Source organism: Varanus komodoensis, unplaced genomic scaffold (assembly GCF_004798865.1).
Source record: "Varanus komodoensis strain SLA01 unplaced genomic scaffold, ASM479886v1 scaffold101, whole genome shotgun sequence".
Classification (NCBI taxonomy): domain Eukaryota; kingdom Metazoa; phylum Chordata; class Lepidosauria; order Squamata; family Varanidae; genus Varanus; species Varanus komodoensis.
This window is the reverse complement of record NW_025335275.1, coordinates 665356-686956: the sequence shown is the minus strand read 5'-3', so window position 1 is coordinate 686956 and position 21601 is coordinate 665356. Positions and strand designations below refer to the sequence as shown.

The following is a 21601-nucleotide window of genomic DNA, read 5'->3' as shown; positions in this document are numbered from 1 at the left end:
TTCTACACCCTTGGGGTCCTAACTGTCAGGAAGTGCTTCCTGGCATCCAAATGGAACTTTGGCTCCCTGAGCTTTGCTCCATTGGAGTGTGTCCTGCCTTCTTCTGCAGGGGAGAACAGGTCTCTACCCATCTTCATGTGACACCCCCTCACATACCTGTATGTTGCCAACATATCCCCTCTGAGTCTCCTCTTCTCCAGGCTGAAGAGACCCAGTTCCCTCAGCCTCGCCTCATACCCCATCCCCTGCAAACTGGCCACCAACCTTGTGGCCCTATGCTGCACTCACTCTAACCTGGCTATATCCTTTCTGTAATGAGGGGCCCAAAACTGAGCACAATACTCCAGTTGCAGGCGCACCAGAGTCATATAGAGTGGTAGTAATACCTCTCTTGATCTAGAAGCCACACTTCTGGCCATGCAACCAAGGGCGGTGTTCACCCTCTTGACCACCACATCACACTGCTGACTCATGTTTAGCTTGCAGTCCCTTTCACAAGTGCTGCTCTCCAGCCACTTGTCACCTAAACTGTACTTATGACACCTATTCCTATGCCCCAAGTGCAAGACCTTGCACTTATCCACATTGAACGCCATCCTGTTGTCTCCTGCCCACTTCCAGTCTGTCCAGATCCTTTTGGATCTGGAGTACCTGCTCCTCAGTTGTGGCCACTGCTCCAGTTTTAGTGTCATCTGCGAATCTGATCAGCAGATTGTTCACCCCTTCTTCCATGTCACTGATGAAAAGATTAAACAGGATCGGCCCCTGGACAGAGCCCTGGGGGACCCCGCTTGTCACTGGCCGCCATCCCAATGATTCCCCACTAATGGTTACCTTCTGCTTTTGGTCAGTCAACCATGCCCTAATCCACCGAGCAGTGCTTTGGTATATCCCAAAACTCCTCAGTTTCTCCACCAGGATATCATGGGGCACTTTGTTAAAGGCCTTGCTGAAATCCAGGTATACCACATCCACTGCATCCCCTCCATCTAGCCATCGCAAAACCTTGTCATAGAATTCCACAAGGTTTGTCTGGCAGGACCTGTTTTTATGGAAGCCATGTTGTGTGGCTGTCAGCCTCCCTTCCCTATCTAGCATCACTAGATCTCTCTCTATTATGAGCCTTTCCGTTGTTTTTCCTACAATGGACGTAAGGCTAACAAGTCTATAATTCCCCATGTCCCTTCTACTACCCTTTTTGGAAATTGGGACCACTGATGCCACTCCAGTCCTCTGGAACGTCACCCGTTCTCCACGAGGTCTCAAAAATGGAGGCCAGCAGGCGTGAGAGAACCGCTGCCAACTCCCTAAATACTCTCAGGTGTAACCTGTCAGGGCCTGGCGCCTTTGCAATGTCCAATGCCCTGAGGAGCCCCTCGACTTCAAGGGTGGTGACTCTAATCTATGCCCCTAAGTCCCCAGCCTTATCTAATCTCCCATGCGGATCTCCCCCATCCTGCTTTGGGGAGAACACAGAGGCAAAATAATCATTTAGCATCTGTGCCTGTTCCCTCATATCAGTCACTGGATCTCCTTCCTCCTTATTTAGTGGTCCCACCACTTGTCTCCCCTTCCTCTTCCTATTTACACGCTGACAGAAGCCCTTTTTGTTGCTCTTGATATTCTTGGCAAGTCTCAGCTCGTAATCAGCCTTAGCCTTGGGAAGAATCTTTCTGCAACAGGCCTTCTCCTCCTGGTATACCCTTTTGTCTATGTAACATCAGTAATTATGCATCAGTAATTTGGAAAAGGAACACAGGGAAAAGCAAAGAAATATAAAGCTAGCAGGGTTGGAATAGAAAGGGAAAGACAAGAGAGGTGGGATTTTTTAGACTTTTTTGTGGAAAATAGGGAACAAATGGATATGGTTGAGAATGATATAAATAGTTGAAGTTTTTAAGATATAAGCAAGAAAGACAGGGTTTCTATAGCAATGAGAAAACGATGGAGAAAGCAGGTTGCTTACCTGTAACTGTCAAACTGTCATTCTTTGAGTGGTCACCTGTGCATTCACACATGTGGGTGGTGCACCTACGCAGTGCCTGTATTCGGGAAGATTCTCTCAGCTAGGAACATTTTTTTGCAGAAACACTGCTCCCCCACCCCCTTGTATAAATGGATGCAGCCCCCTTCCTCTTGCCAATCCAGCTGGAGATCACCTGTTTACTCCCAACTGAAACTACAACATCAGATAAATTACATTATATCATCTGAACCCAGTCACCAACACCTAAGTAGGGCTAGTGGGTGGGTTGTGTGAATGCACAGATGACCACTCGAAGAACTACAGTTACAGGTAAGCAACCTGCCTTTCTTCATCATGATCTCTGTGCATCACACATATGAGTGAATAGCAAACTTCCCATGCCAAGGAGGTGGGAAGATATCGTCATTACAGAATGGCAGAGAGGACAGCACATCCAAATAAGCAGTCCCTTCTGGCCCTAGTGTCCAATCGGTAGTGTTGTATGAATGTACATGGAGTTGCCCATGTCACCACCTTGCATAGGTCCTGTATGGCAATGCCCATATGAAGAGCTGTTGAGGTAGCAACAGCCATAGTAGAATGTCCTTTTGGGATAACTGACAGTTCCAGATGTGTGAGCTGGTAAGCGAGTTTAATTGTTTCAACAATCCATTTAGCTAGGTGTTGTGACCTGATGGGTGTTCCCTTGTCATGACTGAAATATTTGACAAAGAGACGTTTAGTTTTTCTGAATTGCTCCATCCAAGACCTATACAAGGCAACTGCCCTTCTGACATCTAATGTGTGTAGTGATCTTTCAAGTGGGGTGGAAGAAGCAGGAAAATAAGCTGGTAGAACAATGTCCTGGTTTAAATGAAAGGAAGAGGCTACTTTGGGTAAGAAGGTTGGGTCCATCCATAAGACCACTTTTTCTTTATGAAAACTCAAGTAGGGTGGATCTACTCAGAATGTGCCTAGCTTGCTTGACCTCCGGGCTGAAGTGATAGCCACCAGGAAGGCCATTTTCCATGATAGCAGTCTCAAGTCTGTCACTGGAAGGAGTTCGAATGGTGCTTTGGTCAATGCCTGAAGAACCACTGATAAACCCCATGTCGGGACCAAGGGTCGAATTGTCAGGTTTAAGTTTTGTAGGCCTCATAGGAATCAACACATCAGTTGGTGCGAGAAGATGGAAGATCTTTCAATCTGTCCTCTATAGTAAGATGTACCATGTATACTTTGATTAATGCTGGTTTCAATCCCAAGTGTTGTAAGGACAGGAGGAATTGAAGAATGTTTTGAACTGTTGCATGTGCAGCTGTGAAGTTATGCTTTGTACTGAAGATCTTGAATCGTTTCCATTTGGAAGCAGATGATCGCCTGGTATTTGGACAAAGGGCCAGCTGAAGAATGGCCTTAATCTTGGGAGCTACGAGTAATGTGCAGTCCATGGGTTCTACTGGATCAACCATGCTGTCAGGTTAATGTTTGAAGGGTTTTGCCCTGTTCCCTCAAAATTAGATCCGATATTTTGGAAAGGTGCTAAAATGTCCCGTGTAACAGGTGTAAAAGTGTGTTGAACCAAGCCTGACGAGGCCACCATGGCCTCATTGTGTTTCAGTTTGGATATAACCTTGGTTAGCATTGGGATCTGGCAATGTGAAAGCAGCCTTCTCGGTATCGATGGCAGAATCTGAGTCAGAGTCATACAGCACATTAGAGGATGAGGAGCATACTGGCAAGCCATGTTCTGAAGGAAGGTTGGTTTCAGGGACTCTAGATGCGGATGGAACATCATCTGGTTCCTTCCTCTGTGTCTAGGGATGGGCGGATATTGGGGTCGAGACATATAGTCCTAACCATACCCTGAAGCATAGTAGGGTAGGGGGGAAGCATCATCCAGTAGGGATGGGGATCTGGCCTAGGAAATTCAGGTTGGAAGGTGCGTACAAAGTGCCTGGTTGAAGCAAGAGAGTCCTGACAGGAGTCCAAATGGGTACAGAGTCGGTGGACATTGAAATGGGGGTCCTGTAGCTGAATCTGATGGGGTCTGTACCAATGATTCAGAGGGTGCTCGAGACGGAATGGGTGAATCCCATATCTCTCCTTCAGAGATTGAAGTTGGGAGCATGGGCTGTACATGAGGGATCTTGATGGGCGGTGGAGACCTTGGGCTCAATTGGACCCGAGGGGATTGCTTGACAGACAAGAGGACCAAAGATTGATGTTCAGGGCTCTCTCTTGGTACAGATGCAGCTCTCTGTACTGATACCTCTGGGAGCCGAAGCAAGTCTGACAATCAGTGTTCAAAATGGGATTGTCGCTTTTTCTTCTTCTCTCATTTATCCTTGTCAGAGCACTTTCCTTATGAATCTCTTTGGACTCGAAATGCTTCCTTTTCTTCTTCTGTTTTTTTGGAGCCTCCAAAGTAGCAGAAGGGATCATTGAACCTGAGGTTTTTGGAGCTTCCTTGGGTCGGTTTGGAAGCCTGGGTTGAGGCATCTTCTTGGACAGTAGAGAGACTGGCTGATTTCGCTCTCCCAATTTTTTCTTGCCTGCTTGGTAAAAGCCTGGCAATGGGAGCACTTGTCCACCATATGGCCTTTGCCCAGGCAGAACAGACATAACAAATGGGTATCCGTGGAAGGCATTTTTGCCCCACACTGAGCACACTCTCAAAAACTGGCCTGCTGCGCCATCACTGAGTAAGAGAGAGAGAAGAAAATACGATAGGAAGGATATTGTAGGGAGAATGGGGAAGGATTAAGGGAGGAAAGGGATAAAAGGTATTGGAAACAGAAAATATGAAAAGGGTATCAAAAATGTAAAGCTTGAAGCTAAGGCTAAAGCTAGAAGGGTAATGAAAGTGAAAGAGACAACAAGAGAAACCTGAGGCACAGCAAACAGCGATCGAACGCAGACTGGCAAGAGAGTGGGGACTCTGCCCATTTATACAAAGGGGTGGGGGAGCAGAGTTCCTGCCAAAAATGTTACTACCTGAGAGAATTTTCCCAAATACAGGCGCAGCACCCATTTGTGTGATGCACAGAGATCACAACGAAGAACACTTAAAGTTGACAATGACAGATCAGCAATGAACTTTCTGAGGCACTGATGAAGACGGTAATAGAACTACTGAGGGAGCAGGTGGGGACTCCTCTCCTTTTGTACTGGAAGTTGGGGTGGGGGAAGGGTTATTACGAAAATGCCTTTAGCAAGTAAATATTCCTGACAACAGGCTCCATGCAGGTACAGAGCCCCATGTATATGATGCACAGAGACAATGAAAGAGGATGAAAAATAGCAACCTCAATCAAAACTGATGGAAAGGTATCTTTTTCTGCCACCCTCATTTCTAGCTCCTTGTACAGCCCTCCCCTTGATCAAAGTTCATTCACAACCCCGCCCAGCAGAAATCATGAAATCATAGTGATTCAACCAGGGTTGGGCAGTCTGCAACAACCATTCCACCTTCATCTAATGTCCTCATTAAACCCTGCCTAATAAGACTTGCTTCTCTTTTCCATGGGACATTCAGGTAAGACATCTCCATGCTGCTTTTTGCCTGTAATTGGGCATTTCCATCTCTGTCGAGGAAAAGCAGCAGCAGAAGGAAATGAATTGGGATTCCATTAATACAGCACCATGCAGGACTGATACTACAAAATCCCCAAAAAGAGAATGATTGTGAAGATGCTGGAAAAGATTACATTATTACACAATGTCTTACATATTGTATTAATCTAATTATTGCATTACAGTAATGTAACATCCCATCTTTTTTTCCTCTTGTGAAGCTTTTGGGTTTTACAGCTAAAGTAATCCCTTTTCAATGTGCTTATCATTACAAAATCCCACCATGTCTCAAATATGCAAGAACAGGACGTAGGCACAGCTGCCCTGTGAGGACAAATGGAAAGAACTGGGCATGCTTAGCTTGAAGAATGAGGAGAGATATGAAAGCACTTTTCAAATATTTGAAAGGCTGTCACATGAAGGATGGCTAGGATCTCTTCTCAATCATCTCAGAGTGCAGAATATAGAACAATGGGCTCAAGTTGCAGGAAGCCAGATTCCAGGAAAAACTTCCTAACTGTTAGAGCTGTATAGCAGTGGAACCAAAGGCCTAAGGAGGCCATGAGCTTTCCCTCACTGGAGGCATTCAAGATGCAGATGGATGGCCATCTGAAAGGTATGTTTTAACTTGGAGTCCTGCATTGAGCAGGGGGTTGGGCCTGATGGCCTAACTGACCCATTCCAACTCTTCACTGTTTTTATATTTTTTGTAAACTGCCAGGAGCACTTCAGCTATGGGTGGTACAGAAATGAGATTAATAATAATACTATCTTATGAAACCTAAATTAGACACAAGGAGCTTTCTTCAAACTGTCAACTGGGTTTTTAAAAAACCGCTGATGTTCACATTCATTACTTAGAAGAAATCTGGTAAAAAAGATATATGGTATAAGAATTTGGGAGTATAATGCTTGTTTAGCACCAAAAAGGAAGACTCCAGGGAACAGAAACATCTCCCAACCTTGTTTCTGTATAGAGAACAGCAAAAGATTGTTTTTCTTTGCTGTGCACCTCAGGAACCCTCAGGGTCTGGCAATTCCTTGAAATATTACACCTTTACCAAGTTCAAATATATGAATTGAAACTACGTATAATTAGATTTTGCTGTTTGACAGTGAATTACAATGGCTTCTCCTCATATACACTGCACTCAAACGCTCTGATTTTAGACATGGAAAAAAGCCCTTGTCTGACATACCTGAAAAACGGGTTTTTCAGATCGAGCAAGTTGCTGGACTTGGAGCCTGTCTGATCCACTTGAGCAACAATACTGATGTCATAACTCTGCCTGAAAGGTAGAGAGATTGTAAGATGACCAACAGTCTGATTAGGGCATTTATCTGTTTTATGACAGATAAAACATTGGAACATTTTCTGTGATTGAGATTCAAATGATCTTGCTGTATCTTGCTGGGTAGGTAACTAATATTCCCACTTCAGGAATGACCAACTAGACTAAGTCAGAAGTACCTAGAAAATATATTTCATCTTTCTCTGGTCTAACCTAGCACTCTATCCACTAGACCACCCTGGATCAAACAGAATTTGGCTGCTTTGAGGAATGTTCTTTTCATTTCAGTGAGATAATCCCTCCTATCTTACCTCTTGTTGGCAATGAGCAGGCATGTCCCTGAGAGGGTGTCACCAGCCTTAGCAAAAAGTGGAGACTGAAAGAGACACCTAACTTGGTACCAGTGGGTAAGAGGTTCTGTGGGAGCAGTCGAAAGCCAAACAGTCATTCTAACAGAGGAAGAGAATCAATAAGGTAATGTTCAGAAACAACAAAAAAATGTGGCTTCGCAAATCCATAGCCCACCCACTCATGTGTTTCTGCTGCCAACTGTCAGCCTTACCACTCAGTTGGATTCTGGCAGGAATTAGGTCTGACTTGTCTGCTTTAACTCTATAGAGCTATAAATGTCTGCTTTTCTCTTTAAGCCAATACAGTGATGCAATTCACTGGGCCACTTGGTTATTCTAGGGTTATTTGTGGGTTTGGTTTAACCCTCAAGTAACCAACAATGCCCAGGTTCACACAACACATCAAATTGTGATACACTTCTGCCATGACTTGCATATTCAAAATGGTGACCAGCACACATATCACAACATGGTGTGAGAACCTGATCACTGAGACACTTTAATGCAGTGATTATACACAAAGTCTGGAAGTGCAGTAAAGTCTTCTTTTTGGGCTTGCTTCCAGTACACCCCGCTTTTCTTCCAGGAAAATGGGAGTCAAGGAGGCCATTTCTAATCACTTTAAAGTGATAACCCAGCTTAATCAACCAGCTAAAACTTTAGTAGATCAGTTTGTGAAGCCAGCCTTAATTGGTGAGGCTAGGATTAAAGGCACACTTTTTGAGGCTATCTTGATTTGAGTAAGCTTCCATAACAGGAAGTATTTCAAAACTGAAAGTTCCCTTTCCTTCTAATCAATACAGCTAATTTTGCATAACAGTTGCTCATAACAACCATTCTTAAAGAAAAAGCAGGTTGCTTACCTGTAACTGATGTTCTTCGAGTGGCCATCTGTGCAGTCACACATATGGGTGCTGTGCCTGTGCAGTGCCTTTGGCCGGAAGATTGCAAGCTAACGGTTTTTGGCGGGAAAGCTCCACTCCCCCTCCCCCATAGCCTATAAAGAGCGGAGCGTCCGCCATTTGGTTCAGTCTTTGACGACCGAATGTACGCTCCCATGTGGAAAAAATTGTCACTGCTAGATAGGAAAAAGATCGGTACCATGAAAAAAAGGGAACCTTCGGTACCGACGAGTATGTCCACTCACCGACACCGAGCAGGGCCAGCAGGTGGCTTATGTGACTGAACAGATGGCCATTCGAAGAACATCAGTTACAGGTAAGCAACCTGCTTTTCTTCGTCGTGGCCTCTGTGCATCACACATATGGGTAGATGAACAAGCTTACCATAAAAGGAGGAGGGGAGGTGTCCTCAATGAAGAATAGATGAAAGAACGGCTCTGCCAAAGGAGCAATCTTGCTGAGTCTGAACATCTAGACGATAATGTCTGGCGAAAGTGCAAGGGTTCGCCCAAGTAGCAGCTCGGCATACATCATCAATCGGGACCCCCGATGCGAAGGCAGATGAGGTAGCAACAGCCCTAGTCGAATGGCTTTGAGGAGCTGTGGGTAATTCAATCTTAGCCAGTTGATAGGATAAAGTAATAGTATGGACTATCCAATTGGAAAGTCTCTGCGGAGTGACTGAAGCGCCTTGATCTCTGGTGGAATATTTAACGAATAGTCTATTTGAGTGTCGAATAGATTCAGTCCTCGATCTGCAAAAGGCTAAGCAGCACCAAATGTCAAGTGAGTGCAACGATCTTTCTAACAGAGTCGATGGTGACGGGAAAAAGGCAGGTAAGATAATATCCTGTCCCATATGAAAAGATGTGGCCACCTAGGAAGAAAAGATGGATCGAGGCGCAAGACAACCTTTTCTCTGTGAAAATTCAGGTAAGGAGGGTCTATGCAGAGAGCACAGAGCTCACTGGCCCTTCGGGCTGAAGTAACCGCAACAAGAAATGCTGTCTTCCATGAAACCAGACGTAAATCGACTGTTGCCAATGGTTCGAAAGGAGCTCTCGTAAGCACTTGCAGAACAACAGAGAGACTCCATGTAGGCATTACTGGCCTGATCGATGGATTAAGATTATGAAGTCCTTTAAGAAACCTCTTAACAGTAGGTTGAGAGAAGATGGTTGCTCCATCAACCAAGCCACGATGGTAGGCTATTGCTGCTGCATACACTTTAACTGAAGACAGTTTCAATCCGGAATGGTGTAGTTCTAATAGGAACTGAAGGATCTGATGTATCGATGATGTAAATGGGGAGAACGAACGAGACTCGGCAAAGGTAGAAAATCGTCTCCATTTAGCTACGTAGGACTTCCGTGTGGACGGCTTCAAAGCAGAATCAAGGATGTGTTGGATATTTGGATGAAAGGCTGTCGGATTCGACGGATCAATCCTTGAATCCGATGGTACAGAAGGAAGAAATGAAGAGGAAATGCCAAACCCACTGGATTCAATGGCAGGATTCGAACCACTTGAAGTTGTCGTCGATACTGATGGCGCAATGGTAGGGTTATTGGGTTATGAGGTACAGAAGCAGTGGTAGATGGAGGCATTCCCCGTGAGAGATGTCGAGCAGTGTCGCAAACCAAGCTTGGCGTGGCCACCAAGGAGTAATTAGTATCCCTGTGGCCCGATCGTATACTATCTTCGCTATCATTCTCATCATAAGAGGGATTGGAGGGAAGGTGTAAAAGTTCAGGTTGTTCCAGGGAATCATGACGGCATCCCCTAGCAATCCATCCCCAATTCCCGCTCTCGAACAGTAAGCATTGCACACCTTGTTCTGTTGGGTAGCGAACAAGTCCACGTCGGGAAACCCCCAGCGATGAAAGAGATGGTTGCGTGTCTGAGGATCTAGTTCCCATTCGTGAGAGATGAACATGTGCCTGCTGAGGAGGTCCTCTTGCACATTGTCCGTACCAGCCAGATGGACTGCCATCAGCGTAATGTCTCTTGGAATGCACCAGTCCCAAATTTTCATTGAAAGTCTGGCCAAAGTCGGGGACTTTGTTCCACCTTGTTTGTTCAGATAGAAGACGGTGGCTGTGTTGTCCAAAGTTATCTGAACGACCCGATGTTGGAGAACATCCTCGAAAGAACATAGGGCCTTGAATACTGCCAGCAGCTCCAGGAAGTTGGTATGATTCGTGGATTCTCAACGATTCCATGTGCCTTGGGTGTATAGGCCAGAGCATACTGCTCCCCATCCCAGAAGAGATGCATTGGTATTGAGGGTTATCAAAGGACATCAGGGCCTGAAGGGAACCCCAACAGTCAGATTGACTGGGACTGACCACCAGAGTAGAGAATGGAGCACTGAGGAAGGGATTCGAATCAATTTCGAGGGTGGGTCTCTCTGTGGGTGGAACATCTTGTTGAAGAGGAGTTGTAACGGACGGAGTCGAAGTCTGGTGTGTGGCACCACAGCAACCAAGGAAGCCATATGTCCCAGGATCCTCTGAATGGACTTTGCCAGGACCGTCCTGTCTTGTCGCATTCGATGGATGTGGCAAGCAATAGTCTGTTGTCTGTCCCGAGGAAGGAAGGCTTTTCCCAACATCGAATCCAGGCGGGCTGCAATTAAGGTAAGCGTCTGCGCCGGAAGAAGAGAAGATTTCTCGGTATTAATGCGTAGGCCCAGATCATCTAACAAGGCACAGGTTGTACAGATGGATGCGAGGAGTCCTTCTCTAGATTGGAAAACTAGCAGCCAATCATCAAGATACGGGTAAATTTGTATGCCTTGGAGGCATAGGAAAGCGCAGACAGGGGCCATACATTAGGTGAACACTCTTGGAGCAGTAGCCAGTCCAAAAGGTAAAACTGTAAATTCGTAGAAATGGGGTACAACAGCAAAACGAAGGAAATGCCTATAACTCGGGTGAATCGAAATGTGGAAATAGGCATCCTTCAAGTACAATGAGGCGAACCAATCCTCTTTCCTTAGCAGTGGCAAAATATTTTGAAGGGTGGCCATTCGAAACTTTTTTGTCACGATAAATTGATTCAGATTACGTAAGTCCAAATTCGGATGTCGACCACCATCCCGCTTTGGGACCGTAAAATATCTGGAGTAGAATCTGTGGACTCCATCAGGTGGGGTTACTTGACGAATTGCTCCTTTACGAAGAAGTTGTTGCAGTTCATCGAGCAGTACCGGCGAGCATGATGTAAACCGGATTGGACTCGATGGAGGAACAATGTTGAATTCTATCCGATAGCCGTGCTATATAATGGACAATACCCACCGATCAGATGTGAATGACTCCCAAATGGGGAGTCGGCTTCGCAGCCGGTCCCCAGATGAGAGGGGGGTGGGTATGAAAGGGATCAGAGGAATGGTTCGCCAGTCCCGTCGATGCTGTCTCCCATCGTCGAAACGGCGACGGCGACGGCTCTGCTGAGTGTTGCTGAGGCTGTGGACGGTGGTGCTGCTGTTGCTGCTGCCGGTGCTGGGGCTGCTGTCTAGGCTGGTAGGACCGCCTATAAGATGGACGAGTCCATGACCACTTATGCCTGGTCTGGGTCTGTAGCTCCATCCTGTGTGCCGTCATGCGGGATTCATGTAGTTTCTTTAACTTGTGGTCGGTGCGCGAGTGGAAAAGCCCGGACCTGTCGAAGGGCATTTCCTCAATCCGACGTTTAGTCTCCTCCGGGAAGTTACAATTTCTTAGCCAGGCGTGTCTCCAGAGTGAAACGGCACTGACCAAGACCCTCGAGTCTGTGTCCACATGGTGCCTGGCTGTGGACAACTGCTGCAGCAACCTGCATTGCCTCCTTGATGAGGACCTTGGCCAGGTTGCCCTGGTGGTCCGGGAGGGTCGAGGTGACGTTGTGGAGGCATTGCATTATGAAGTATTGATACCTCGCCAACGTCGACTCGTAGTTGGAGATACGCGGCCCCAGGCCTGAGGCAGTGTAGACTCGCCTGGCCAGGGAGTCGATCTTTCGTCCCTCCTTATCCCTTGGCGCAGTGTGATCTCTTGCCTCTCTGCCCTGGGAGGGCTCCACCACGACCGAGTTCGGCTTGGGGTGGCGGAGGAGGAAGGGAATGTCCTCCTCTCAAACCCGGTACATGGATTTGTACCTCCGAGAAGTGGGTTGAAGGTGAGAGGGCAAGTCCCAGGGCTGCGTCATCGCCTGTTGTAAGGTGGTGATCAATGGCAGGACGATCAATGTGGACTGTTCCCCACGGACGACGTCATAAAACTTGTCCGTAGTAGGTCCCGGACGCTGGACAGCATCGATGTCGAGGGACTGGACAAGCCGGGACATCAGCTCTGCGAAGGAGACATGCGATTCATCCGGTGACGCAGGGCCCTGGGAGGTCACAGTGACGTCGGGAGGTTGAATCAACCTCCGAATCGTTGGAGTCAGCACCATAATAAGGGGGGGGGGGCGATGATGAGGACTCCGCTGGAGAGAAGGACCGGCTACTTCCATCCTGAGGAGGTATCGGGGATGCGCGCCTCGGGCCTGAGAACTGCGGTCGGTCGCGGGAAAGTGGCGAAGACCAACCCCTAGGAGCGGGATAGTATCCGACGGAGAGCGGATCGCCCCAGGTCTGATAGTATGAGCAATGCCATCCCTCAGAGCGCTGCTCCATTGAGAGACTCCTCCGGCTCCTAGACGGGGACATCTCTACATCTGCCTCCAGAGTGGCTGTGGGCATGGGTGTGGGCGACCTAGCCCTAGGGGGGGAATCCTGAATTTCCCCATCAGAAATTGAGCCTCGTTGTAGAGTTGGCAGTGGCCCAGCAGGAAGGTCAGCCACAGGGCGAGAGGACCCTTGAGGGGTAACCCTCACAGCCGCCTGAAGCACTGGGTTGGGTGGAGTCGGTATGGTAAGTGCCGCTGGTACCGAGGGGGCCGTCGAATCCGAGTCTCAGTGTTGAGGATGCTCCGGATCCTTCAATTTTTTTGGAGGTTTAGGAGCCTTCTCCTTCCTGGCCTTCTTATGGCCTGCCAATTTGTTGGGTTCAGCATGCTTGCGCTTCTCATGCTTTTTCTTGGGAGAAGCAGGTGGAACCACCATGGCAGACGCACCTTCGTCCGAAGGGCGTGAAGATGGAGCCACTGAAGCACAGCCAGACTTCGGAGCAGCAATGAGCGGGTCGGACTGCATGAGAGCCCGGTCCCACAAGAACCTCCGCAGGCAACTCTCACGGTTTTTCCTGGCCTGCTTAGAGAAGGCCAGGCAGTGAGAGCATTTATCAGTTCTATGCCCCTCCTGCAAGCAGAGGAGGCATAGGTCATGCGGGTTGGTCAGAGACATTTTAGACCCGCACTCCGCGCATTTGCGGAAAGCCGCTCGCTGTGCCATCACAAGAAAGAGAAAAAAGGCGATAGTACAGAGGGTAAGTATATATATATATTTTTGATAGAAGAACAAAGAGAAGGTAGAACGATAGAAAACTACAAGAACTAGAACTAGAAGAAATACCGGGGCTATAACAACTGGGAGAGAACAATCGAGAAGAACAACAAGCTAGACGAGCAATGGTCAGAGCGAGAGTGAAAGCGGCACAAGGCACAGCGAATGGCGGTCGCAAAGACTGAACAAAATGGCGGATGATCCGCTCTTTATAGGCTATGGGGGAGGGGGAGGGGGAGCAGAGCTTTCCCACCAAAAACCATTAGTTTGCAATCTTCCGGCCAAAGGCACTGCGCAGGCGCAACAGCCATATGTGTGATGCACAAAGGCCACGACAAAGAACATACATTACAAAATTTAAACAAAGTCATGAGACACAAATAGAAGTTTAAGTTAAGAGAGCTAAAAACAAACAATTGAAACAATAGAAAATGACGTGCAAAATAGAGGCCATCTTAGTCTGCCTGGCAAGGGTAAGATAAGTGAAAACATTTTCAGAACTATTGGGCAATTGTAAAGGTTGCTCAAAATCTCAAATAGAAGGCAGCATTCCCAAAATATTCAGAATTAACAATGCAGAATTTTAAAGCCCACCAGCACATTAACTTGGTCTTGAAACAAAAACGGAGGCCTGGCACTTAGATTTTTCCATCAAAAGATGTATCCTTCACCCAAGAATTATTTGGGTTTAGGGAAGAATGGTAAAATTCCATTTCTTATCAGAGTATTTTCTAAGCTCTACTACCTCTGCATATGGGAAAAAATATTCACAAGAAACAAGTAAAAATAAAACTTGACTTGAACTTGCCAGTTTACCACAGTATAGAATAGGAGTGATAAATAGTTATATGTTTTACAAAATCCATGTTCTGATGGGAGGAAAGAACACTTTTGCCACCACTTACATTGAACCAATGAAGGCTACATCAAACCAGAAAGCCAACCCATGGACTAGACCTGAATGCAGCATATGGAATTTGAATGGGATTTCTATCCTGGAGAACAAGAAAAGATATAAGCCACACAAAGTCATATTCTCCCATGCAGTCACTCCTTTACATGTTCTATGGCTAAAGGTCTAAAACAGTCCCAGTATAGAAGGCGGATGCAAGAACCTATGAGAACTGTGCCTATACTGAACTTCATTTTGGGAACCTTCTACAGTTGAGGAAGTTTTGACAGAAAACCTCTCCCAGCACCCTAGCATGCATATCTGTAGCATGTTCCTGCTTATTCTCTCAGACCTCTGTACAGAGCCTTGATAATAAGGGAATGGAATGGTATCCTCTGCAGTTCGGAATTCTATGTAAATGCCAGTGTTGCATCAGAGCCAATACAGAATACGTTAAGAACAGCACCAGAGCAGGGCTGGTGGCATGAATGCACAGATGACCACTACAGGACAACCACTTGAAGAACTCACCTATGCCAGAAGAGCAATCTGACTTGCCTCAAGGAGGATTGGTATTAATATGACTTTAGCAAAATGGAAGATAGTATTGCCCTTCCCCAAAAGCAGTCAGACCTTGACTGAATAGCCATTTTGTAGTGCTGAACAAAGAAAGATGGTGTCAAACACACTGCTGGTAATAGGATGCCTCAAATAATAGCTGCAGAAGTTGCCACTGTTCTAAATGAATGGGCATGCAGTGGAGAGTTGATCTTGAGCCCAGCCAACAGGTAAGCTAATTGTACAGTTCTGACCACCCAGAAGACAAACTCATAACAGGGACAGGTAAGCCCTTTTTGGTTTACCCATAACAAATAAAGAGCCTTGGTGATTGTTGGAACAGTTCAGTCCATGATTTGTAGAATGTCGATGACCTCCAAATGTCAAACATCTGGAACACTGATTTCAAAGGCAATCCTGGAGATGGAAAAAAGTTGGCAACACAATACCTTGGTTGAAACCATTCTTAGAAGGAAGGCAGTAACAGGGTGAAGACCTTATCCCAAATGAAAGACTATCTAAGGGGCATCAAAGTACCAAGTTCACTGAATCACTGACCTGAGTATTTATTTCATTTTTATAATGCCCAATAGCCAAGGCTCTCTGGGCAGTTAACAAAAGTTAAATTAAACTAACATTTAAAAGACACAAACACACATTGATTTACAAGAATAAAACCATAATAGCAATTGCCTGATTCAGCACAGAAACATAGCAGCAGTACAGAATAAAATGGATACATGAAAACCAAAGTTAAAATGTTAGATTATTCAAATACTGGAAAATAAGGAGGTCTTCATCTGGCAGCAAAAATAATACAAAGTAGGCACCAGGTGCACTTCTTTGGAAAGGTCATTCCAAAACCAGAGTGCCATAACTGCTATCTACCTGGTAGCCACCTGCCTTACTTCCCGTGGAAGGAGCTCCTTGAAGACAAATGTTTTTGCTATAAGAAATGCCAGTTTTTAAGTAAGGAGGCAAAGATCAAAAATTGTCAAGGGCTGAACAGTTTTACCATCAAGCACTATGGTACCTGAGCACACCTGAGAGACTCCACTATGTTACGAATGGTTTCACAGGGAGTACTAAATTCATAACTCCTTTAAGGAATTGCTTCATCAATGGGTCAGGGTAGACTGAGATTCCTCCTATACTTCTCCTATTAGCAGCAATACCTGCTACAGAGATGTGTAAAACCTCCTTGAGAGAGAGAACAGATACTGGAAGATTTGGGGAAACAAGTCAGTAGCAGTCAAACAAGTCAATAGCAAAACATGTCAAGTTCATGCACAGCTGCAAAAATAAAAAAACCTCTTCCAATTTAAAGTACATGAAGTCATAACAGCCAGTTTGCATGCTGTATCTATTAATAGCCTGTATGTTCTACAATAAGTTGGTCAAAGCAGAGTTCAGAAGAATCTCCAAGTCTTCAGTCTGAGAGCATGCAGGGTTGGACAGCAAAGCTCCCACAATTCTGAGTAAGCAGACAAATGTAGCTGCATCAAGCCCAAAAAATGACTTGAGCAAGCCAAGTTTGTTGAGGGACCACAGTTAGCTTTTCCTAACTGATTTTTGCCAGTACTCATAAGAAGCAGTGCAAACAGGTAGAAGAGGCTGTGCATCCAACTCAAAGGGGAAGTCACTGACCCACCCCCACTATGCTGCAGTAGTATCAGCAAGCCTTATTCCACTGAGTTACATAAAGGTTCACGGAAGGCATTTCCCATTGATAGAATATGGAAAGCCTCACTTTTGGATTGACTTTCCACTCATAAGAAGTGTGAGTCAAAAGATCCACTAGGGTGTTTTCCTTTCCCACAATACCCAGAGTATTCTAAAACTTTTAAGAAGACATTGATTCCAAATTTAATATCTTTATTCAATAGTATATTGGAAGGAGGTGAGATGCATGCCCCTTGGAAATACCCTTCAATAGTTTTTATTCCAAAATCCAATAAAAATTTGACAGAACCTGGAGCTTAAAGACCTATATCCTTGATTAATCAAGTTGCAAAAAGTTTTACAGTGGGAATCTGAAGATAGTTACCCATGCACTGGTAAATTCCAGAGCATATTATTGTAATGCACTCTATGTGGGGCTGCCTTTGAAGACGGTCTAGCAATTGCAACTGGTGCAGAATCGTGCTGCTCGGTTGGTAACCGGTACTGCTAGAGCAGCCCATATAGCACCAGTTCCGAAAGAACCTCACTGGTTACCAGTTGTGGCCCAGGCCCAATTTAAGGTGCCTGTATTGACATATAAAGCCCTAAGCAGCTTGGGGCCTGGCTATCTAAAGGACCATCTGCACCCATATATACCTACCCGCTCCCTTAGATCAGCTCAGGAGGCCCTTCTATGAGAACCACTCCTCAGGGAGATGAGAGGGGTGGCAACTGGATGAAGGGTCTTTTCTGCTGCTGCTCCCCATCTTTGGGACTCCCTCCCTAGGGAAATTTGCCTGGTGCCATCTCTATTTTTCTTTCGTCATCAGGCAAAGGCGTATCTTTTTAGGAAATTTTCTAACATTTAGCTGGCATGCTGTGGCCCTTTTAATGGCTTTAATAGATGCTTAATACATTATGTTTTAATTGGTTTTAATGTGTTTTACTCTGTTAATATGTTTTATGCATTGCAAGCTGCCTAGGAAGGCCTCAGCAATAATAGGTGGCCTATATATAGGCACAAATAAATTAACAAATTTTAAATAGATTGGCTTACCATGGTTTGGTAGAATAGCAGCATTCAAGAAAGCAAAATGGCTGTCTGAGGAGGCTTTACAAATAGCTGAGGAAAGAAGCAAAAGGCAAGGGAGAAAGAGAAAGATACACCCAACTGAATGCAGAATTCCAGAGAATAGCTAGAAGAGATAAGAATGCCTTCTTAAATGAACAGTGCAAAGAAAGAGAAGAAAACAATAGAATAGGGAGGATCAGAGATCTCTTCAAGAAAATTGGAGATATGAAGGAAACATTTCATGCAAAGATGGGCATGATAAAGGACCAAAATGGCGGGGGGGGGGGACCTAACAAAGGCAGAAGAGATTAAGAAGACTCTGCAAGGTTACACAGAAAAACTATAAAAGAAAGAGCTTAACGTCCCTGATAACCACAATGGGGTGGTCACTGACCTCGAGCCAGACATCCTGGAATGTGAAGTCAAATGGGCCTTAGGAAGTCTGAACAACAACAAAGCTAGTGGAGGTGACAGCATTCCAGCTGAACTATTCAAAATCTTAAAAGATGATGCAGTAAAAGTGCTACACTCAATATGCCAGTAAATTTGGAAAACTCAACAGTGGCCACAGGATTGGAAAAGGTCAGTTTACATTCCCATCCCAAAGAAGGGCAATGCCAAAGAATGTTCGAACTACCGCACCATTGCACTCATTTCACAGGCTAACAAAGTTATGCTCAAAATCCTACAAGCTAGGCTCCAGCAATATGTGGACTGAGAACTACCAGAAGTACAGGCAGGATTTCGAAGAGGGAGAGGAACTAGAGATCAAACTGCCAGCATATGCAGGATCATGGAGAAAGCTAGGGAGTTCCAGAAAAACATCTACTTCTGCTTCATTGACTATGCTAAAGCCTTTGATTGTGTGGATCACAACAAACTGTGGCAAGTTCTTAAAGAGATGGGAGTACCAGACCATCTTATTTGTCTCTTGAGAAATCTATATGCGGGTCAAGAAGCAACAGTGAGAACAGGACATGGAACCACTGATTGGTTCAAAATTGAGAAAGGAGTTCGGCAAGGCTGTATACTGTCACCCTGCCTATTCAATTTATATGCAGAGCACATCATGAGAAAGTCAGAGCTAGATGAATCACCAGTTGGAATTAAAATTACCAGAAGGAATATCAACAACCTCAGATATGCAGGTGATACCACTCTAATGGCAGACAGTGAAGAGGAACTAAAGAGCCTCTTGACACGGGTGAAAGAGGAGAGTGCAAAAGTTGGCTTGAAACTCAACATTAAGAAAACTAAGATCATGGCATTCTGTCCTCTCACTTCCTGGCAAATAGATGGGAAAGAAATGGAGGTAGTGACAGATTTTATTTTCCTGGGCTCCAAGATCACAACAGATGGGGACTGCTGCCAAGAAATTAAAAGACGTTTGCTCCTGGGGAGGAGAGCTATGGCAAATCTATACAGCATATGAAAAAGCAGAGACATCACCCTGCCAACAAAAGTGCATACAGTCAAGGCTATGGTTTTCCCAGTTGCAATGTATGGCTGTGAAAGCTGGACTATAAGGAAGGCTGCGCACCGAAGAACTGAGTCCTCTGAATTGTGGTGCTGGAGGAGACTCCTGTGAGTCCCTTGGACTGCAAGGTGATCAAACCGGTCAGTCCTAGAGGAGATCAACCCTCAGTGCTCTTTAGAAGGCCAGATCCTGAAGATGAAACTCAAATACTTTGGCCACCTAATGAGAAGGAAGGACTCCCTGGAGAAGAGCCTAATGCTGGGAACAATAGATGGCAAAAGAAGAAGGGGACAACAGACGATGAGGTGGATAGATGGAGTCACTGAAGCAGTTGGTGTGAGCTTGAGTGGACTCCTGGGGATGGTGGAGGACAGGAAGGCCTCGAGGAAGGTTGTCTATGGGGTCGCGATGGGCCAGACATGACTTCGCGACTAACAACAACAATGAAGATTTTACTTTGCTTAATTGGTAACATCGTAAGACAAAAAATAATCTTAACAGAGAAAGATGTGAGAGAATGGCAAAACATGATTAATAAATTTTGTAATGGGGTTAAAAAAAACAGATGGTGTGTGCCCCAGAAAATGGCGGGTTTAGGTATCCTATTCTGGTTTCTAACTTTGAGCAGAGCAGAGCACATCAGAGCAAGCTGCCCCAGCTGGTCTAGGGCCTCTGGGATATAATCAGCCAAGCTCCCAGGGAGCAAGCAAACAGGGCGAGCAAACAAGAGTTTGGTGGAGGAGTTCGGGGGGGGGGGTCAAGGGGGAAGTTTGTAACATTCCTCCCACTTTTGTGTCTCTCCCTCATTTCACCTTAATTGCCCTGCTGCATGTGGTGGCATGAGCAACGCACCAAGAAGACTCCATAGTGGTGGCCTGCAACTGCTGCACACTGCTACCCCTACTACAGGAAAAAGTGAGAGCACTGGAGCAGCGAGTGTCCACCCTCCAGACAATAAAAGAAAACAGAGTATCTAGACAGAGCAGAGCTGCAACAGGTAAGCGCAGTCCAGAAGGAAGAAGAGCAACAGCAAGCTGAGGTGGCAGATGAGATCCCTGAGGGGAGGGAAAATGAGGAAACTCACTGGAACAGGGTGACAGATGCCGCAGACCCAGAAAACACTCTGCACCCCTGGAAGCAGTGGAACTCTTGAACCGCTTCGAGTGACTTGAGGAAACCCCCTGTGAAAGACCTGCATGGCACACTGGATAACTCTTTTTCAGAGACAAAAGGCCAATCAAGCAAGGAAAAGGATAACAAAATTTGCAACAAAAGGAGAGTGCTAGTTGTGAGAGACTCCCTCTTGTGGAATGAAAAAAAATAAGTATGTCATGATGACCCAGAGAATTGCCAAGTATGCTGTCTCCCTGGTGCCAAGGTTAAAGATATAACTAGCAAGTTCACACAACTCCTACGACCCACTGACAAATGCCCATTCCTTCTCTTCCACATGGGAACTAATGACACTGCCATGAGAAGTTTTGCTGAAATAACATCAGACTTTGAAGCTCTAGGGAGGAAAATAAAAGGCACTGGGGCCCAGATAGTCTTCTCCTCAATCCTACCAGTACGTGGAAGATGAACTATTAGGGAAGGAAAAATCCTTCAAGTGAATGACTGGCTATAATAGTGGTGCTGTAAAGAGAGATCTGGATTCTGAGACCACAAGCTAAGCTTCCTGGAAGATGGACTACTGGCAAATGATGGGCTGCACCTCACAAAGAATAGGAAGCAGGTGTTTGGCCAATACATATCAGGAGAGCTTTAAACTAAAACCTATAGGGAAGGGAGATGTGCAGCATGGCATACCATCACCTGGCAAAGACTTATATATTTCAACAGAGAAAAAACCTCAAGCAGGGCCCAATAGCAATCTCCCAAAAAACCTAGAAAGAAAACTCGGCACAGCAAGAATGAACTTCAGTGTCTCTATACCAATGTCCAGAGTATGGGAAACAAACAACACAAACTTGAGCTGATAGTACATGAGGGCAATAATGATCCTATAGGAATAATGGAAACTTGGTGGGATGATTTCGCGTGACTCATGTACTACAATTGATGGACACAACCTGTTCAAGAAAAACAGAAAGGACAAAAAGGAAGGTGGAGTTGCACAGGGCTTCCTTTCTTTTGCCGGTGCCGAGGCACTGAAGGGGCCTTCCCCCTGGCAACGCTACCCTCCTCCTTGCCCTGGCGGGCTTAGAGGAACCGTCCCCAGGGGGGGTATTCACTCACGAGGTAGGGGATGTAACGGCGCACCACCATAAGGCCTGTTTAAGAAACGTGGCTCCTTGTCAGCACATCTGCTTCTTAAAGGCCTGGCAATGGGTGCAAGTCTCCACGATGTGCCCCTTGATGAGGCAGAGGGGGCACTGAGGGTGCCCATCATTGGCGGGCATCCTAGCTGCCCAAGAGGTGCAGTG

General features: G+C 45.8%; 1 protein-coding gene across 6 annotated transcripts in view; it reads right to left on the bottom strand.

Moving 5' to 3' along the window:
- CARM1 (coactivator associated arginine methyltransferase 1) overlaps window positions 1-21601 on the bottom strand; it is a 127496-nt gene that overhangs the window by 24065 nt on the left and 81830 nt on the right. For all 6 annotated transcript variants that reach the window (XM_044419304.1, XM_044419305.1, XM_044419308.1 and 3 more), the window contains exons 10-12: window positions 14420-14509; window positions 7146-7283; window positions 6742-6831 (exon numbers count right to left, since the gene is read on the bottom strand). In XM_044419304.1, coding sequence (XP_044275239.1) covers window positions 6742-6831; window positions 7146-7283; window positions 14420-14509 — 318 coding nt within the window. The remainder of the gene's footprint in view (window positions 1-6741; window positions 6832-7145; window positions 7284-14419; window positions 14510-21601) is intronic.